The 20,945-nt window shown below is 34.5% G+C and overlaps 2 protein-coding genes across 4 annotated transcripts; both read left to right on the forward strand.

Moving 5' to 3' along the window:
• The first annotated feature begins 671 nt into the window (after positions 1 to 671).
• Positions 672 to 2,898, forward strand: LOC132312150 (probable caffeine synthase 4). Its single transcript, XM_059810403.1, has 4 exons — positions 672 to 850; positions 943 to 1,315; positions 1,764 to 2,026; positions 2,404 to 2,898. Exons 1-4 carry the CDS (start codon positions 776 to 778, stop codon positions 2,746 to 2,748), a joined length of 1,056 nt encoding a protein of 351 aa, XP_059666386.1. The 5' UTR covers positions 672 to 775; the 3' UTR covers positions 2,749 to 2,898.
• A 2,227-nt stretch (positions 2,899 to 5,125) lies between these two features.
• Positions 5,126 to 20,651, forward strand: LOC132312151 (probable caffeine synthase 4). Of its 3 annotated transcripts, none has more exons than XM_059810406.1 (5): positions 6,555 to 6,633; positions 18,737 to 18,825; positions 18,923 to 19,315; positions 19,691 to 19,957; positions 20,107 to 20,651. In XM_059810406.1, exons 2-5 carry the CDS (start codon positions 18,751 to 18,753, stop codon positions 20,452 to 20,454), a joined length of 1,083 nt encoding a protein of 360 aa, XP_059666389.1. In that variant the 5' UTR covers positions 6,555 to 6,633; positions 18,737 to 18,750; the 3' UTR covers positions 20,455 to 20,651. The 3 variants fall into 3 exon arrangements, with proteins under 3 accessions (XP_059666387.1, XP_059666389.1, XP_059666388.1); XM_059810405.1 differs by lacking the exon at positions 6,555 to 6,633 and adding an exon at positions 8,681 to 9,001; XM_059810404.1 differs by lacking the exons at positions 18,737 to 18,825; positions 18,923 to 19,315; positions 19,691 to 19,957; positions 20,107 to 20,651 and adding exons at positions 5,126 to 5,283; positions 5,422 to 5,814; positions 6,963 to 7,373 and having other exon boundaries at positions 6,361 to 6,633.
• Positions 20,652 to 20,945: the final 294 nt, after the last annotated feature.

A 20,945-nucleotide genomic window follows, 5' to 3' on the forward strand; every position in this document is an offset into this window, starting at 1 on the left:
ATTTATTAATACCGGATTCAACTCCTCTCAAAATACTTTTGTATATTGTATTTTTTAATACAATTAAATTATGGATGTAACAATAAATAATAATCCAGAATTTGTGCACGCCATTAAATGAAATCAATGATGCAAAAATAGTATAAATTTGTTTTATCATCATCGATTTAATAGTGTTGTAGTGTTTTACGGGTATGTTTTTATTTCAGTATAATACATTCATTACTAAGTATTGTATCTTTCGTATAATAATATAATAATAAGGAGCGTGCTTAGCGGCTTTGCTTCTCTGTTATTGTTTGGTACCGGACTGTTTTGGATTGTTGGCGTAGACAAGATTAGTCTAGGGCTCTGTAGACTATCATTGTCTTTGTTCAACTTTGATGGACTTGGGCCATTGTTTTGGCAGTCTTGGGCTTTTGCACTATTTGGATTTTGTACAGTTACATAATCAATACACCTTAACTTTCTCGAAAAAAAAAAAGAAAAAAAAAGTGTTTGCATTGTATTGGTGACTAAAAGAAGGAAATCTTTCGAAATAGAGTTGGTGTATTGGGACCGGGTGTGTCGCACGATTCTGTCGTGGCAAAAGGTTGAACACACAAAAGTCAAGATAGTGAGTGACCCAAATTCTTCACCACCACATCTTCAAACAAACTTTTTGTCACATCAAAAAAAAAAAAAAGCAGTTTACAAAACTGCTCGACAATGAAAACTATGAGCACCCAACCTAAACAAGAAGATAATTTTTATAAAAAACTTAAACAACAGGACCATGGATGTGAAGGAAGCACTTTACATGAACAGAGGAGAAGGAGAAAACAGCTATGCTAAAAACTCCAAATTCACGGTATACACTTTATTTATTTATTTATTTGTTCAATTTTCCATTCAAAATTGAAGTTTTAGCCCAATTAACATAACCAAAATTGTTCTGTGCAGCAAAAAGTGGCTTCCATAACAAAACCCATAATAGAAAATTCAGTTCACTCTCTGTTTTCGAAAGGATTCCACCCAAGCAAGCTTCTCAATGTGGCCGATTTGGGTTGTTCTGCTGGTCCAAACACGTTCTCTGTGATGAAGACAGTAAAAGAGACGGTGGAAAAGGAATGCAAGGAGTTGAATTGCCAAACACCGGAACTTCAGTTTTACTTGAACGATCTTCCTGGTAATGACTTCAATTCTCTGTTTAAGGGATTGTCTGGATTCTGTGACCAAACACAGGGTGCGTCATGCTATGCGGTGGGAGTTCCTGGTTCTTTCCATGGCCGGCTTTTCCCTCGGAACACCTTACAGTGCCCACTGGCTTTCTCAGGTACATACACACTCAACCAATTATGTTAATACTAAATTCCTAATATATCTATACATATTTTAAATGCGTATGTGATAATGTGCATTCAATGTTCCTTGTATTTGACCTTTTTGATGTACAATTCCCAAAAAAAAATCCATTTTGCCGCGGGATTGAGAAATTGTATGGCATTTCATTAAAAAATCAAGAAAATGGAGACATGATGATTTTGATTCATTGTACATCATTCATAGCATATTAGAGTACGAAATGAGAAGGAAAGAAAATAAATTTAACATGGCATATCTGTGTTATTATTATTTTTTTTCCAGGACAGCCTGAATATGAGAACAAAACAGGAAAAGTAATTAGATGATGAACCAGATTGTACATAGTATCTACTTTATTAATGTTATAAGCCAAAACTAATCACTTTAATGGAAACTGGTGAATGACACGGTACCCAAAGGACTCACTAGCAATGAAGGCTTGCCATTAAACAAGGGTAAGATTTACATATCCACGACAAGTCCTCCGGTTGTAAGAGAAGCTTACCGAACTCAGTTTCAAGAAGATTTCAGCATGTTTCTCAAGTCTCGCTCCGAGGAGATGGTTCCAGATGGTTGTATGGTCTTGATACTTCATGGTCGACAATCTGCAGATCCCTTGGATAAGGAGAGCTGCTGGGTATGGGAGCTCTTAGCTGAGGCCATTGCCGATATGATTTCACAGGTACAGTTGCCAAGTTCTCACTTTCTTTGTGGATTGGGACTGAAAAGCCATCACAACACATCTTCCACCATTAAGTTTTGTGTTTTAAATTTCAGTATATATATATATCTTTCCTACTTGAGGCTTGGGCTTCATGCAGATTATATATTTCCTCATTCATTTTCCTACCAATTAGTCCTAATAGCACTACCTTTCTAAGTGCATAAATATTCCAGACCGAATACTCTTTAACCTATTTATGGATTTTTCTCTCTTTGATGTAGTGGATGTGTTCAAACGTGGATCCCATTCACTACATTAAAAGAATAGAAATCCTATCTACGAATCAGTTTCCTTTCATTAATGGAAGATAACATACACAAATTTTATTTCCACAGGGATTGGTTGCTGAAGAGAAATTAGACTCCTTCAATGTACCATACTATGCACCATCACTAGAGGAGGTGCAACATATAGTGGAGGAGGAGGGATCATTTGCAATTGAGCGTTTAGAGACGTTTGCACTTGAATTTTTGTTGGACAAGGAAGAAAAAGAGACCAAGGGGGAGAAGCTAGGGAAGGATATCAGGTCCTTCACAGAATCAATGATCTCGTACCAGTTCGGAGAAGAAATACTCGAGAAATTGTTTCAAAAATTGACTCATATGGTAGTTGAGGACTCGGCCAAAGAATCAATGAACGCTACAAGCATTATTGTTGTGCTTAGCAGAATCTCGGGATAGCTAGTGTTTTAAATCCAACTTTTTAATAAAACTTAGAACTTTGAGAAATTGATCAAGAGAGAATTCAAATTTGTCACGGTTTGAGTTGAGAGTGAGATTACGATGCTCTACATCAATCAATAAATGAATCAGATACACTCTTGCACATTACTTAGTAATGGTTTTAAACATTTGTTATAATTGAAAATCTCTATAACAACTTAGTTGTACTAAATAAATGGTAGAAAGAACTTTGATGCAGTAAAAGAAACAATTCGAATACAAGGTTCAAGTTACTTTCTCATTTGGGTTATAATTGAATTACAAGCTAGGCTTGACTTTCGATAAAACAATTTTAATGAAGAGAAATGCTTAAATTACAGGGAGTGGTGTTTTCAAACTATTGCAGTTGTTGCAAGGGACAAAATTAAATAAATGATGTATGGTAAAGAATATAAAGATTCAATTATTAATATTTTGTTATCCAATCACTTATATTTAGGTTTTTTCTTTTAATTATCTTGAATTTGTTCAAGACAAAACTAAAAAATCTGGATAGCTGTTTAGTAATGTTGTGAAGAGAAAAGTTATTTATATATGATTTCAATTTCAATCTAATAGTTATTAAAACATTTGTTAATACCGGGTTCGGCTACTCTCATTATACTTTTGTTTATTGTATTTTCAAGTACAGTTAAATTAAGGATGTAACAATAAATAATAATCCAGAACTTGTGCACGCCATTAAATGAAATCGATGATGCAAAAATAGTATAAATGTGTTTCATAATCATTTAATGGTGTTGTTGTGTTTTCAATTTGGAAAATGATAATTTTGATACTGACAGAAAAACTAACTTTAATTTGGCAATACGCGAATGACTTTCAAATCTCTCTCATCACATACCAAATCCATTATATTTTTCAGATAAAAATACCCTTTTAGTTTTTGGTTTCTTCACCATATCAGAGTCTCCATGTGTACTTGCGTGTTCTGATTGGTTGGAGTCTTTCAGTTATTGTGAGTTTGCTCACACCAGATTATTTTTATGTTGATTAGACCACATCTACAGTCTAGATGCACATACATACCCTTTTCCATACACCGTAATACACCGAATCATTCTACTTATATTAAATTAATCCAATAGCCTAGATTGGCATGTGTAACATCTTGTCATGTGTCACAATGCACCGGATTAACTCACTTAAGAGATTTCAGCAAACTTAAACAATTAAAACTGAGAAATTATGCATGCTTAATCGGACTAAAATAGAGGGTTATATGATTTTAGTTTCATATTCTTGTTTTGAATGATTCTTGGATTTTTTATGCATAATTGATTTTTAAGTTTAATCTTTGTATGTTAAAACATCTAAAATAATTTATCATGGACGTATGAGACTTAGGTTGAAGCTTAGAGGCCTTAACAACGAAGTTTTATGGTTTACAAAGACTGAATCGACGAAGAAAATGACCTTCAGCATCAATCGAGTTGATTCAGTTGGAACTGGCGACTCGATTGGCAATCGAGCCGACTCAATTGTAACCGAGCCTGCTTAGTTGGGCTGCGACTTTGGATTTTTGGTTTTAAGCATCCAGATTTGTTTAAATCTATTTTTAATCAACTATTAAATGATTAAATGAACTTGGAAAATCCCAGAATGCATAATCTACGTGCCAAGGATGTGGATAATTGGGAATTAAAGTCATATATATCTTTACAAAATTCTTTTTCTAGTGAGAGAGTCCTACAAAAAAAATTTCTTTTGAATCATCTGAAAAATCATTAAATAAAAAATAAGAAAGAAACATGAGGAACAAGAAAACGTGATAATAAATATTAAACACTCATTTAATCTGTAAGGGTCATTGCATATTCTTGATTATGTTTTACGACCTTTGACGAGAGGATATGGAGGGAGAGAGGATATGGAGGGAGGATACGTTATTACTTTCTTTGGATGGAGAGAAAAAATAATAATATTTTAATTTTTATTAACAACTATATTAATATATTTAAATTTTAAAATAACACGTACAATGACAATCACATAAAAATTGTAATATATAAATATTTTTAAAGTCTGGGATTTTTACCTCAGTACAATGACATTGTCCTTTCGAAAAGTATAATACATTGAACAAGTGACTGTATTGGTGATGTAAAACATGGAAATCTTTCGAAAAAGAGTTGGTGATTGGGACAGGGTGTGTCGCACGATTCTGTCGTGGCAAAAGGCACAACCACATCTTTTGAACTTACAAAAGTCAAGATAGTGAGTGGACCAAATTCTTCACCACCACATCTTCAAAGTGAAGCAAACAAAATTATTGTAGCGTCAAAAAAATAAAAAATAAAAAATAAAAAATAATAATTGAAGCAAACAAACTGTTTACAAAACAGCTAAACGATGAAAACTGTGAGCACCCAACTTAAACAAGAAGATACCTTTCCAAAAAAGACTTAAAACAAGACCATGGATGTGAAGGAAGCTCTTTACATGAACAGAGGAGAAGGAGAAAGCAGCTATGCTAAAAACTCCAAATTCACGGTACATTTTTGCAACTCTACACTTTATTTATTTATTTATTTTTTTGGTTCAATTTTCCATTTTTTTTTTCTAAGTTCAATTTCCCATTAAAAATTGAAGTTTTAGCCCAATCAACATAACCAAAATTGTTCTGTGCAGCAAAAAGTTGCTTCCATAACCAAACCCATAATAGAAAATTCAGTTCACTCTCTGTTTTCAAAAAAATTCCACCCAAGCAAGCCTCTCAATGTGGCGGATTTGGGTTGTTCTGCTGGTCCAAACACATTCTCTGTGATGAAGACAGTAAAAGAGACGGTGGAAAAGGAATGTAAGGAATTGAATTGCCAAACACCGGAACTTCTGTTTTACTTGAATGATCTTCCTGGTAATGACTTCAATTCTCTGTTTAAGGGATTGTCTATATTCTGTGACCAAACACAGGGTGCGTCTTTCTACGCGGTGGGAGTTCCTGGTTCTTTCCATGGCCGGCTTTTCCCTCGGAACACCTTACATTTTGCTCATTCCTCTTACAGTGCCCACTGGCTTTCTCAGGTACATACACACTCAACCAATTATATTAATATTAAATTCCTAATATATCTATACATATTTTAAATGTGTATGTGATGAATTCAATGTTCCATAAGTAGTTGGTCCTAGATTATTATATGGGATTGCTAGCCTACTCATGGTTCCTATAGCAACCACAGTAGATCACTCTAATCACCAATTCTGTCTGTCATCATGCCCTCTTGTATTTGACCTTTTTGATGTACAATTCCCAAAAAAAGATCCATTTTGCCGTGGGATTGGGAAATTGGATGTGGGATTTCATTCAAAAATCAAGCAAATGGAGAGATGTTGATGATTTTGATTCATTGTACATCATTCAAAGCATATTAGAGTACGAAATGAGAAGGAAAGAAAATAAATTTAACATGCCATATCTGTATTAGTATTTTTTTTCCAAGGACAGCCTGAATATGAGAACAAAACAGGAAAAGTAATTAGATGATGAGCCAGACTGTACATAGTATCTACTTTATTAACGTTATAAGCCAAAACTAATCACTTCAATGGAAACTGGTGAATGACAAGGTACCCAAAGGACTCACTAGCAATGAAGGCTTGCCATTAAACAAGGGTAAGATGTACATATCCACAACAAGTCCACCGGTTGTGAGAGAAGCTTACCTAACTCAATTTCAAGAAGATTTCACCATGTTTCTCAAGTCTCGCTCCGAGGAGATGGTTCCTGATGGTTGTATGGTCTTGATACTTCACGGTCGACAATCTGCAGATCCCTTGGATAAGGAGAGCTGCTGGCAATGGGAGCTCTTAGCTGAGGCCATTGCCGATATGGTTTCACAGGTACAATTGCCAAATTCTCACATTATTCATCTTTCCTACTTAAGGCTTGGGCTTCATACTGATCTTATATATATCCTCATTCATTTCCTTACCAATTATAAACCTAGTCTTAAGATTGCTCTACCTTTCTAAGTGCATAAATATTCCATTGAATCCTGTTTAGAAAAGTAAAACTCTAGAATTCTAGACACTGAATCCAAGCTCTAAGTTGAACTATAAATTTCCCAACATGATAATTGTCCAATGGTGTTTAGTGATCACTTTATATTCTCTCTAGCTCTTTGTTCTTTTATATTTATTATTATTATTATTATTATTTTTCCGAATAGGGATTGGTTGATGGAGAGAAATTAGACTCCTTCAATGTACCATACTATACACCATCAGTAGAGGAGGTGCAAGATATAGTGGAGAAGGAGGGATCATTTGCAATTGAATGTTTAGAGATGTTTGCCCTTGAATTTGTGGACAAGGAAGAAAAAGATGCATGGACTAAGGGGGAGAAGCTAGCGAAGAATATCAGGTCCTTCACAGAATCATTGTTCTCATACCACTTCGGAGAAGAAATACTCGAGAAATTGTTTCAAAAATTTACTCATATAGTAGTTGAGGACTTGGCCAAAGAATCAATGAACACTACAAGCATTATTGTTGTGCTTAGCAGAATCCTGGGATAGCTTAGTGTTTTAAATCCAACTTTTCAATAAAACTTGGAACTTGAGAAATTGATCAAGAGAGAATTCAAATTTGTCACAGTTTGAGTTGGGAGTGAGATTACGATGCTCTACATCAATCAATAAATGAATCCGATAAACTCTTGCACATTACCTAGTAATGGTTTTAAACATTTGTTATAATTGAAAATCTCTATAACTGCATTCCAAATAACTTAGTGTAGAAAGAACTTTGTTGCAGTAATAAGAAACAATTCGAAGACAAGGTTGAAGTTACTTTCTCATTTGGGATATAATTGAATTACAAGCTAGGCTTCGATAAAACAATTTTAATTAAGAGAAATGCTTAAATTAGAGGGAGGGGTGTTTTCACTATCACAGTTGTTGCAAGGGACAAATTTAAATAAATGATGTATGGTAAAGAGCATTAAGATATTCAATTCAATTATTAATAATTTTCGTGGATCCAAAGTAATCCTTATTTCTTGTGAACAATTGACAACTCTCCGCTATGTTTATTGGTACAAGAGTCTTGATTTACTGGCGTGATGTTGATTGATCGTTTTGATAGCAATTGCTGTGGCGATGTTGATTCCAGGCCTTTGGGCCCTCTCAATAGCTCCTTCCTTCAAAATTGTGTAGTAAACCAATATTACTATTATTATATGGTTCATGAGGAAGAAAATGTTATAAGTGGGCCTTGGTGTGCCGAAGGAGGCCTGAACCGGGCAATTAAGCCCTAACAGAAGCAAAGATGTTCGGAACCAAAAATACAAAAAGGACCATCGTCTCAATCAATCGAGGCCCATAGTGGGAGGAGGATTCATTATCCATTGGTTGCGTTACGGCTATATGTTCTAACAGTTACTCTGGACAGTGACAGTATTTCCCGCTCAAAATTGGGCCTAGCAAGCAGGCGGGTTAGGTGACTGAAGTATGGAATTGTACTCGTGTTTTACGACTCACTTATATCTGCTTTTAGCGGGTCAAATATGAGTCGGGTCAAAACATCGCAACCTAATTACGGTTTTCTAAATTAAAAAAAAAAATTTATTTTAGCTAATTCTACCCTCATATATATATATATATATATATATATATATATATATATATTATTTTGGATAGATAAAAATGAGTGGTTGAAATTGATTAGAAACATCTAAACTCTGATTGAAATTTTTTAAAATTCAAATTATCTTTTAAAATTTAAAACTATAAATCCAAGTTATTATGTGTTTGAACTATTTATAAAATCTCAATTAGCAGCATAATTTAATACAACACATCTGTTTTTCAATTTTTTTGGCTTTAACCTTTTTTTTTTCTTTTTTTTTTTTTTATATGGAATTTTAAGCAATTGTATTAATATAAAAGTAAATTACATAGTGGGTCTTTGACCAAAACAACCCCAAATAAGGACAATAGCACAGCCCAATAGGCAAACAATTTAAAACCCATAAGCAACAATAACCGCAATTAACGGTTGATTAATCGTTAATGGTGGAAAAGCTCCAACCTGGTGAGTCCAATAGCAGTGATCCGGCGGCATGGCCTGCGAGGTTCAGTCTGGTGGTCTTGGAGGAGGACGACAACATGAAGGTGAGAGATTCCATTCACAAAGAATTCTTTTTAATGCTTGGCACTCCTGAAAACAACCCAATCTTAGTATGGAGGTGATGGTGGAGCAGATGCAGGTAGGGACAATTCTTTGTGTTGCTTTCTTTCATCTGAAAATTCTATCATTGCGCTCTTTCCATGTATTATGGTATACAATTGAGAAGAAACATACTTTGCGAAGTAGATTTGCAGCTGAATTCCTCTTCCATTGGATGCTGATCCATTGGATTAGGTTATCCCAATTTGTAGTTGAAGTACAAAAATCGAGCTTTTTGCTTGACGAATCTCCATAATGGTGAGAAAAAACAACAATTGAAGAACAAATGCTCATGTGATTCTGGCTGAGCACGGCAAAGGACATAGATGTTCTCATGATGGGCCATTGATTTGTTGTCCAATGTAGGGAGCTTGGATTGTACAACTACCCAAAGGTTAAACTTCATGCAAGGGATTGTTGGCAATTTCCATACCAGATTGTGCTATTACACTGAAGTTAGCCGACCTGTTAAATGAGTATATATGTGTTTGAGGCTGTATGTCCCTATAGGAGATGCTGTCCATAATAATTTATCACTTGTTGATGGATATGGTGGAAGCAAAGTGAGGAGTTCTGGGATTGAAGAGACAATGCAATGTGGGAAAGACCAAGATGAGTTCACTATAAAGCTCTTAACTAAGAGATGTCTATACTGAATCCACCATCAGTGATAATTTGGCTTGGAAATCTAGTGCTCAAAAGACCCCAAGGTACCCAATTATCCCACCAGAATTAAGTGTCACTTCCATTACCAATTTTGTGCTTCGTGAGTAGTCTTGCAGGGAGTCTCAGTTGCAGAATCTTTCTCCAGCTCCATAAGCATGGTTGTGGTGTCTTGAAAGTCCAAAAGTTTATAGACTTGATGAGATAGGTTTTACACCACCTAATCCAAAGTCTGTTATTATCTTCATTGTGTAGGTCCCAAATAAATCTTAGAATTCCAGCTTTGATTGAAATTTCTAAGTTAGGGATACCCAATCCTCCCTCATCCTTAGGTCTGTACACCTTACCCGAATTAACTTTAGCTCCTGCGGTCTTCATTTCAGGACCTGACCAAAGGAATGATGTTAGGATTTTGTTTAGCTCATTGAGAACAACTTTTGGGAGAATGAAGATGCTACACCAATAAATTTGGGTTGATACAAGGATTGCCTTGATGAGTTGAAGCTTGCCTGCATATGATAAGGATCTAGATAACCAATGGGTTACTTTATGAGTAATTTTCTCAATCAAAATACTGCAATGAGTTGCCTTTAGATTTGTGGATATCAATGGTACTCCAAGATACTTTACAGGTAGAGTACTAACACCAATGCCAAGTAAACTAGAGATGTTACTCAGTGTATGTTGGTCGATTCCAAAGAAAAAAACATTACTTTTGGATAGATTGACTTCAAGGCTAGACATTGAGCAGAAGTGATCCAAAGCACATTTAAGAACGGAGACAGATGTGATATCTCCATGACACAAAAGTAGGAGATCATCAGCATATGAAAGGTGTAATACCCCTAATTCTAAAATGATAGTCTCGGTATTATTTTAAATATTTTAATTACATTTTTATTTATTTACTTGATTATTTGACTATTTGATTACGTGTTTAATTGAATTGGTTGATTAAGTATTTTATTTGCTTAAATGTTTTTATTTGACTTAACTGATTAATTGAAAGTATGTGCTTGAATGTTATTTGAATTAGTTGATTTAATTGATGTGTTTTATTTATTTGTAATTACTTGTAAATTAAATAATTAAATGTTTATTTTGTTTTTTTTTTTATTTTATGGATATGATTAGTAGTAATGGACCAACCAATTGGGTCACATGGATTACTTGGATAAGAGGTTTAATGGGCATGGATAGTTACCCATAGATAGTTTTATATATATATATATATAAAGAAAATAATTTATTAATTAATATTATTATAACTTAGTATTAATAATCTGATGTATATATTTTTATATTTGTATAATAAGGATATACATAGATTATATACGTAACATATTTTTAATTACCCATGAATAGTTTTACATATGTGTATATATATATATGTATATATATAAAGAAAGTAATTTATTAATTAAAATTATTGTAACTTAGTATTAATAATTTGATATATATATTTTTATATTTGTATAATAAGGATATACATAGATTATATACGTAACATATTTTTAGTTACCCATGAATAGTTTTATATATATATATATATATATATATATATATATATATATATATATATAAAAGGAAAGTAATTAATTAATTAATATTATTGTAACTTAGTATTAATAATCGGATGTATACATTTTTATATTTGTATAATAAGGATATACATAGATTATATACTTAACATATTTTTAGTTACCTTTTTAATATTTTAATTTTATTATTTTCTTTATTAAGTTGACTTGGATTAGAAAAATGATTAGGGTTATTTTATTTAGCCTATAAATATATAATTATAGGTCTGAAAAAAAGGGAATTAGAAAATAAATCACGTAGTATATTTTTTTAGAGAGCGGAAGAAGAAAGAAAAAGGAAGAAAAATAGGAAGAAGGAGGTTAGGGTTTTTATCAAAATTCTTAAGGCAAGTTCTTTTCTTCTCTTCCCATTTTATTCATATTCTATACAAGCTTAGATTAATTCTAGGATATTTAATTTAATTAATTGAACCTATTTGCATGATAAACTCTAAAATTACAGTATATATAGTTTATGTAATGTGTTTTGTATATTGTGTGTGTATCTGTATTGTTTAATCTGTTTTAATGATTTTTAAATTGTTAAATTAGATTATGGAGGATTTTAAAAACATGATTTAAGTACACACGTTAAGTATAACATTTAATTAATTTAAAAGGTTAAATTAATTAAATATGGTTGGATTAAATTATTTTAATCAATTATTTGGTTTTAAATAAATTTGATCAGATTGTGGACTAGTACAATTATTTGAGATGCATATTAATTTTTATGAGATGAATTCAATGCATGCTACTTAGAATTGTTATGTTTTGTTCAATTAAATGCAAATGAATATATGTATGATTTATATCATATATTTGAGATGCATATTAATTTTTATGAGATGAATTCAATGCATGCTACTTAGAATTGTTATGTTTTGTTCAATTAAATGCAAATGAATATATGTATGATTTATATCATACTATGTATGGGTTTATTTGATGTGATATTATAACTGTAACATCATTTATGGATTGTATGCATTATATGCACCAGTATGGGATGGTGGCATATTAGGGACGGATTAACTAAAAACGTTAAGTCCTACCTATTTATGTATAACGGAATGAATTAACTAAAATGTTAAATCCTACATATTTTTATGCGGGTCAACTGAATCAGTTGTGTGACATATCGGATATTTATTTTATGTTTGAATAGGACAGATCATATATAAATAGTTATATGCCATGATATGAGCTTGAGTCTTAAGATCATGGTTAGGGTGCGTATATTGCCAGGGATGTGTACCTAGATATAATGTAGTTGTATACCCTGGTAGGTTTAGGTACTCATACCCACTATATGTGCGTTTTGCATGTTACTTACTATTCAGGTTGAGACAAGCCTATAGTCTAATGAGGTTCATTTAGTATGTATCTATATATATACTGACTATATAGTTATTATTGGATTGACTAGGATGTATATGAGTTTTGAGTCTCTGTTTGGGATATAGTAGATTGGAACTTGTTTGTAAGCTTGACCCACCATTATTTTTCAAGTGTTCGTCAGTTCCAGGCTTAGGGATTGTTCGTGCTGAGCAGAGACGATTTATTCACTCATCCGTCTTAACGTAGGATTTCCTTATTATTTTTTTAGTCAAATATTATTTTATTTCAGTTGGATTTTGGATTAGGGGTCTACATGATGGATTTTCAAGTTGTAATTTTAATTAATTACTGGTATCAGATGATTTTGTTATTAGAGTTTTATTATTAGATTAATTAATGATGATTTATTAATTAGTATTCTTTCAGCTTTATTCTTTATTCTTAATTCATTTTGTATTCCATGTTTGTTAATTACCTAATTGTTTTGGTATCCCTCGGATCTGTGCTCGGACTTGATCACCCGTGGTTCTAGAATCAAGGAGTATCACAAAAAATGAGTTATTATGAGTTCTCCACACCTCCAATGATACTTGAAAGTATGAGCTCTTCCTACAAAGTTGTTGATAATTGAAGACAATTCATCCATTACCACAAAAAAAAAAAAAAAAGGTGAGATAGGGTCACCTTATCTCAACCCTCCTTTGCCCTTGAAGAAGCCCTGAAACTCACTATTCAGTGCTATGGTAAAAGATGCTAATGAGATGCAAGCCTGCACCAGTGAGATGAATTTAAGGGGAAAGTTGAGGAGTGTAAGACATGAAGTGATGAAGTCCCATTTTACTGAATCAAATGCCTTCCTCAGGTCAATTTTGATGGCACATTTTGCTGTAGTAGAATTCTTGTGATACCCCCTTAATAACTCACGGACAGAAGGATAGGATTAGTAATCTTTCTCCCTTGGATAAAAACTAATTGAGATGAGTCAATGATGTGCGGGAGTGAGGTTTGTAACTCTTATGCCAGTAGCTTTGCAATGCACTTATAGACTATGTTGCAACAATATTGGCCTGTAATCATGTATGGTTGATGGATTCTGACATTTAGGTACCAGGGATATATATGTGTTGTTAGTTTCTGAAAGTAGTTTCCCATTTCTAAAGAACTTAAACATGGCATTAGGGACAGGTCTACCAACAATACCCCATGCTTTTTGGAAGAAAAAGGCATTAAAACCATCTGGGCCTAATGCTTTGTCACTGTTGAGGTTGAACATACATCTTTGAATGTCCAGGTTTGAAGGGATTTCCTCCAAGTAATTGTGCAGGTGAAGAGGGACTTACTTAGTGATGAATGGTTGAAGACTAGATAGAGAATGTGTTGCAGGTGGTGACCATCCAAGTAATCTTTGAACATGTGAGGCCACTTCTTGCTTAATCAACTCCATATCCTCAATAATATACCATCATCACAGGTAAGGGAAAATATCTTCTTCTTGTTATTTCTAGATGAAAAGGATTTGTGAAAATTAAAATGATGAGTTGCAATCACCCAATTTCAACTAGGTCATTCTTGATTTCTGTTTTAGCATGTCTTCCTGGATTTTGGCCAACCTAAGGTACTCCTTGATAATGCCTTTCTCCAACTGTCTTAGGTCAACGACAAATGGTGAGTAATCAAGATCCAATTGGATAAAATCTATTTCCATTTTCACGGCTTGTAATTTGGAATCAACATCAGAGTACTTCTTTATACAGTTAACCTTTAGAGTTTGCTTCAAGAGTTTGAGCTTTTGAACTACTTGGAACATTGCAGTACCCCTGATGAAAGTGCACCAAACTTCATGTACAGAGGTGGGGAACTGAGGATGTGCACTCCAAGCATTGAAAAACCTGAAGGGAATACACCTGTTTGGTAGTTTGAAGTCTAGATTTACCAATATTGGGCTGTGATCTGATGTACCTGGTGTTAAGAAGATACAATCTGACTATGGAAAGGTTAAGGACCACACGTGGTTGACCAGTGCTCAATCCAATTTCTTGGTGATGCATGCAGCTCATTCACTTTTGTTGCTCCAGGTGTAGAGGATTCCACTGAATTTGAGGTCTTCAAGCTCAGCTTGCTGTAAACAATCCTTGAAATCTGTCATTACTGGGCACCATCTCGTTGATCCACCATGTGTCTCTCCAGCATTTAGGATGACATTAAAGTCCCCATAAGTAACCATGGAGAGTGGCAAAAGAGACCTGCATGATGGGTAATGTCCTCCTAGAGGAACTTTCTTTCATTTATATCATTTGCAACATAATGAATGAAGTGAAAAAGTTGATGTTGTGACCAATAATGGAAATACTACAGTGAATTGCCTACCTAGTGGTAACAATGATTGTAAGATCAATAAGAATTGGGTTCCACATTACCCAAATTCTTCCCAATTGTGAGAAGTTCTAATTATGGACAATGGACCAGTCTGGTGCCAATGACCTATGGATGGAAATCACATTGTTGTGAGACACTTTGGTCTCCACAATAGAGATTAGGTCCAGTCTTTTCTCAGAGATTATCCTCTTAATCTATGACTGTTTAGAGGGTTGGTTTAACCCTTTAATGTTACATGTGACAAAATTGATCATTTAAATAGAGGATTTAATGAACCTCCAAGATGCCTGTGGTTAGTTAAGGGACCTTCAGCCATCAAAACTGAGCTGCTCCTGCAAGACATTTTCCCTGTGACCTTCTTCATTCTTCTGTGTGCCATATTTCCTTGGTTGATAATTACAGGTGGTTCAATGCTTTCTGGATCACTTAAGGAAGAGAGCACATGATTTTGGTTTGTTGTGGTAATGCCGTCTAAGCTGTATTTTCTTGTTTATTTCCTGTATTGGGGGAATGTGGTTGGTGTAACTGTTGTAATTGGTATGGTTAATACAAGTAGTGGTAGAGTTTTGGGGGATAAGGGGCTGGCAAGTGTGAAATTTAGTTTTTTGCTACAGAGATGGGAATGGATAGGTGTGTGTGATCTAGATTGTGGTGATGAGTGGTTGCATTGTTGAGTGGGAGAGGATGTTGGGCTAATGGTGATGGGATTAATGGGTGGAGTAGAATCATGATTCATTTGTGATAATAGAGAGAATTGATTGCCATTCGATTGGTTCTATGGTAATGATGTGGATACTGATTTGGCTGTACCAGCTTTCTTCTTCTTCTTCTTCTTCTTCCTTATAGTTACCCATTCAGTGCTTATTGGATACATTGCAGGGCTGTTGCCCTTTTGAGGTTGACCATTGATGTCAGCAGCAATGAGAGTGCCTTTGCCCTTGTGATTTGGAGTGTCGATGAAGTTGAGAGGGCATGACATTTCAGTGTGGTTCAGATTTGGTACAAAACTTTGGTAGCCACTGGTACTCAGTTCTGACCTGCTCAAAGTTGTTATCCTCTATTCTTATATTTTCTGTCGCTTGGTCTGCATAGAGAGGTTCTCCCACATAGTTGGCAATATAACTAAGTCCTTTAGCAATCCAGAATTGAAAGGGGATGTCGTGGAACTTTATCCAAGTAGGGATGCAAGCATGCTAATTTGAGTGGGGTTGGTTATGATGATTCCATTTCATTAGAAAAAAAAGTGTGTCCTGCAATTGACCATAATCCGTTGGATAGAACAGTTTCTGTTTCTGTACTTGAACTGAATATGAAAAAATAAGTGTTGTTCTCACCCAAGATAGTATCTGTAAGACCAAGATTCCTCCATAACTTTGTTGCAGCTGATTATATGACCTTAAATGCAACTCTCTTGTGTGTGGAGATCCCCACTAGGTGAGTAGTGGCCCAGAATTGAAAGCATTCTTCAGCAACTTCCTTTGGTAGGTCAATGAAGTTCGAAGACCCTGGAGGTAGGGGAAAGAAGTTGAAGCTAATCTTGTTTTTGCTACTTTTGTTGACCATTTCAGACCATGTCTTTGTATGATGGGTAATTGTTGGTGGTGGTACTAGATTTGGCTGTGTATTTGTGATGTGATGTACTAGGTTTGATAGGGGTAATGGGTTTGCTAGGGTGGGGGAGTTATGTTGATAACTAGAAGGAAATAGATGGATTGTGTCTAGGTGGTTAGAGTGGGGGATGGCTTTTTGTTTTTGTGTGTGCCTGATGTGTCAATAGGAACCTGCAAAGTAGGATTGACCATTGACGTATTATTCAAATTCAAATTTAAATTTGAACCTGATCCTGCCTCAGTTGTATGCTCATCTCTGCTGGTGGTGACCTGTAGGTGTTTGTTGGGCGTGAATGTTGTTAACTGGAATAAGGGACTTCAGTTGAGCAAGCTCCTTCCTTAACTCTGAGATGATCTTGTTCTTTTCTTTGAACATGTCCATTGATTTGCCCAGATTGTCATCTAACCATTGTAGCTGCTCTGTGAGATGTTCAATCTGATGGCCTGGGGAATCATATAAGAGGGGGTTGAAGTTCTTTGGATATTGAGGTGCTGATGAAGTGGAGGATAGCCTCTTGTTTGGTGAAGTGGAGGATGAACTCTTGTTTGGTGGGTTTTTCTCTGTCTGTAGTGGTATCTGCTTCTTTGTGGTGATTGTAATATGGTTAGTAATGCTTGGAACTCATACCGGTTTGATAGATGGTGAAGGAAAACATTGTCCATTGAGGAATGGTGGGAGTGGAGGTGGGTAAACATGGGTAAGCAAGGTTGAGGTGGATGGTTTAGAGGGGGTAAATTTATGTGGGATGTGATTTTGGAGTGGTGGTTTTAATGCCTCATTCTGTTTTGGTGCTGTTGATGAGTGTCTTGGTCTATGTAGAGGGGTAAATGGTGGTTTCAGGTGGTTAGGAATGAGATTAGTATTGATGTGGTCTGTGATGTTGAGGGAACTGGTTTGAGGAGGTATGTTGTTGCTTTGGTTTGGGGGGATGATCTTGTGATTATGAAAATGATATTGTTGTTGGTGTTGGTGATCTTGTTGCAACTGGTTTGAGGAAATATGTTGGTGCTTTGGTTTGTGGTAGATGAGTTTGTCATTATGAAGATGATGCTGTTGATCTGGAAGAGGTGGTGGGGGTGGTAGTGGAGGAGGATGATGAAATGATTCTTCATTAATTAATTATTATTATTATTATTATTATTTTGTTGTATTCAAAACAATATATAAAACATCAACATGATTTAGGGATTTAACGATTACAAGATGTTTTTGCGGTGAATGACTAGTGAAAATAGTAAGCTACGACAAAAGAATTTCTCCCTCTATATGGCACTCCAATATACTACAAACATTTTCTGCGCATTTCATTTCACATAATTGATTTTATTTTGTCATCCATTTTCGCACTTGATATCTCCAACATTGACCGAATGTCTAACTTGTTACCGATATATATTAAATGAAAAATAGGAATGATGGATACTATTTGAAAAATGTTTTATAGCATTTCTTAAATGGTCTCGAGCAAAGAGGTTGCTACCTAGTTATAAGCATGAGGACTAACCATGATTGGCTATTATATGTACAAGTGTCTCAAATCTAATCGATCAAAACAGTTTAAAATTGAATTCTATAATACTACAGAGAAAAATGATTAAAAAAGTAAATTGAATGGTTCAAACCAGAATGAATATCTAGATTACTTATAAGTTGTAAACATAACTCTAGAGAATTCTATACATGTACCATTCTATATACCTAATTAGATTTTGAAAAGACAAATTATTCAAACTATGTCGTCGTGGATCATCCTATCTTTGCGACAGTATGGGATAACTTCTCATATTAGTGTGTATCATAGGGCTATCAAATTGTGAACAAAATACAAATAATAACTTGAATATGATACTATTGAACTTCTGACCTTCTAGATATATTCAAATGGAAGATATCAACCGTCTAATCCAAATTTAAAAACATTTTAATTAATATATTTAACTATTGTTGGACTATTATTTTGCTTACGAATGAAACCAAAAAGTCAAGATAGTAAGTGTCAAATTCCTTGCAACCCCATCTTAAAGTGACAAAGAACCCACAAAAGTCAAGAGAGTAAGTGTCAAATTCCTTGCAACCACATCTTAAAGTGACAATGAACCCACAAAAGTCAAGAGAGTAAGTAGCAAATTCAATCTTGAAAGTGAAGCAAACCAACTACTTATAAAACTGCTGATCAATGAAAATTATGAGCACCAAATTTACAGCAAGGAGGGGGACCATGGAAAAGAAGCAAGCACTTGACATGAACAGAGGAGGAGGAGAAAGTAGCTATTCTCAAAACTCTAAATTTCAGGTATATTTTTGCAATCCTCTACACTCTATTTTATTTTCCATGAATAAAATGAAGCTTTAGCCCAATTAATTAACATAACCAAAGTTGCTCCGTGCAGCAAAAAAGGTCTTCCATAACCAAACCCATATTAGAGAATTCAGTTCAATCTCTGATCTCAAAAGGATTCCACCTACACAAGCTTCTCAACGTGGTCGATTTGGGTTGTTCTACTGGTCCTAACACATTCTCTGTGATCCAGACAGTAAAAGAAACTGTGGAAAAGAAATGCAAGGAATTGAATTGCCAAACGCCGGAAATTCAGTTTTACTTGAATGATCTTCCTGGTAATGACTTTAATTCTCTGTTTAAGGGATTGTCTGGATTCTGTGACCAAACACAGGGTGAATCATTCTATGCTGCTGGAGTTCCTGGTTCTTTCCATGGCCGGCTTTTTCCTCGAAACACCTTACATTTTGTTCATTCCTCTTGCAGTCTCCACTTTCTTTCTCAGGTATATACACACACACATTTATGTTAAATAGATATACAGACACATATCTATACTTCAGGAATTTGAATTTTACGCAAGGATATTGTTTATGCATGCCATAGCTTTGCAATAAATCACTTGTCACAAGTAGTAAATTGGAGAAATGTGATGATTTCGATTTATGTATCATTCGTAGCCTATTAGGTTAGAAATGAGAAGCAAAGACCTGTCCAAGTTTAAGTTACATTTAACCTTCTATATTGGTATTTATCATTTACATGTTACAACCTCAATATGAGGCCAAAACAGGGGAAAATTACATGAACCATTTTTTGTATATAGTATTTACTTTAAATGTAATAGGACTAAACTAACTACTTCAATGGAAATGAAAAGGTGCCCAAAGGACTCACAAGCAATGAAGGCTTGCCATTAAACAAGGGGAAGGTATACATATCCACGACAAGTCCTCCTGTTGTAAGAGAAGCTTACCTTACTCAGTTCCAAGAAGATTTCACCTTGTTTCTCAAGTCTCGCTCGGAGGAGTTGGTTCCTGATGGTTGTATTTTCTTCACAATTCGCGGTTCTGCAGATCCCACAAGTAAGGACTGCTGCTGGCAATGGGAGCTCTTCGCTGAGGCCATTGCGGAACTGGTTTCAGAGGTAAAATTGCAGAGTTCTCACTTTCTTCGTGGATTGGAACTGAAGAAAAAAAAAACCATCACAACACATCTTACACCATTCAGTTTTCTGTTTCAAATTTCTGAAAAAACAAAACAATTTTTTATTTTATTTTTTATTTCTACCAACAGGGATTGGTTGAGGAAGGGAAATTAGATTCCTTCAATCTAGCATACTATTTACCATCACCAGAGGAGGTGCAAGATATAGTGGAGAAGGAGGGATCATTTGCAATCGAGCATTTGGAGACTTTTTCATTTGAAATAGGGGACAAACAAGAAAAGGATACATGGAGTCAGGGGGAAAAGTTTGCCAATAGTATGAGGTTCTACACAGAATCATTGATCTCACACCATTTCGGAGAGGAAATAGTTGATAAATTGTTTCAGAAAACTACTCGTCTATTAGTCGAGGAATTGGCCAAAGAAACCATCATCGCTGGAAGCATTCTTGTAGTGCTTAGCAGGATCCTGGGGTAGCTTAGTGTTTTAAAATGAACTCTCAAATACTGTAAAATTTAGTACTCCAGAAATTGATCCACAGAGAACTCAAATATGTTTGCATTTAGTTGATAGCAAAATTGTGATACTCTACGCCAATCCATACTTGAATCCCATAAAATCTTCCGGCATACCTAGTTATTAATGGTTTTATTATTTTTAGTATTATTATTTAATTGTTTGAATTCTTTTGAAAAACTACTTTTTCTTTAATTTGGAGTTATGAATGTCCTCTTTTTCTCTCTCTCAAGTGGACAATTACAATGTCTTCTGAATAGGTTTTTTCATATTAATCCCATCTAAGGGAATGCGGCCATAATCAAAGTGTTCAAATTGCATATGAAGAAATATATATATATATATATGAAACACTACAAAACATAGTGAAAATTAGTAGTTAAAAAAAAAATGTTGTGAAGAAATAATAATAAAAAAAAAGGAGGATATTTTGGTTCGAAAGGTAAAGTAAA

Source organism: Cornus florida, unplaced genomic scaffold, assembly GCF_030987335.1.
Source record: "Cornus florida cultivar Cherokee Brave unplaced genomic scaffold, ASM3098733v1 CherokeeBrave_3.0.0_Hap2_Chr06, whole genome shotgun sequence".
NCBI lineage: Eukaryota > Viridiplantae > Streptophyta > Magnoliopsida > Cornales > Cornaceae > Cornus > Cornus florida.

Coding starts and splice junctions, on each gene's coding strand:
- LOC132312151 (XM_059810404.1), top strand. CDS start 5,209: ATGGATGTGAAGGAAGCTCTTTACATGAACAGAGGAGAAGGAGAAAGC. Junction 5,284..5,421: donor CTAAAAACTCCAAATTCACG/GTACATTTTTGC, acceptor TGTTCTGTGCAG/CAAAAAGTTGCTTCCATAAC. Junction 5,815..6,360: donor GTGCCCACTGGCTTTCTCAG/GTACATACACAC, acceptor GTGAATGACAAG/GTACCCAAAGGACTCACTAG.
- LOC132312150 (XM_059810403.1), top strand. CDS start 776: ATGGATGTGAAGGAAGCACTTTACATGAACAGAGGAGAAGGAGAAAAC. Junction 851..942: donor CTAAAAACTCCAAATTCACG/GTATACACTTTA, acceptor TGTTCTGTGCAG/CAAAAAGTGGCTTCCATAAC. Junction 2,027..2,403: donor TTGCCGATATGATTTCACAG/GTACAGTTGCCA, acceptor TTATTTCCACAG/GGATTGGTTGCTGAAGAGAA.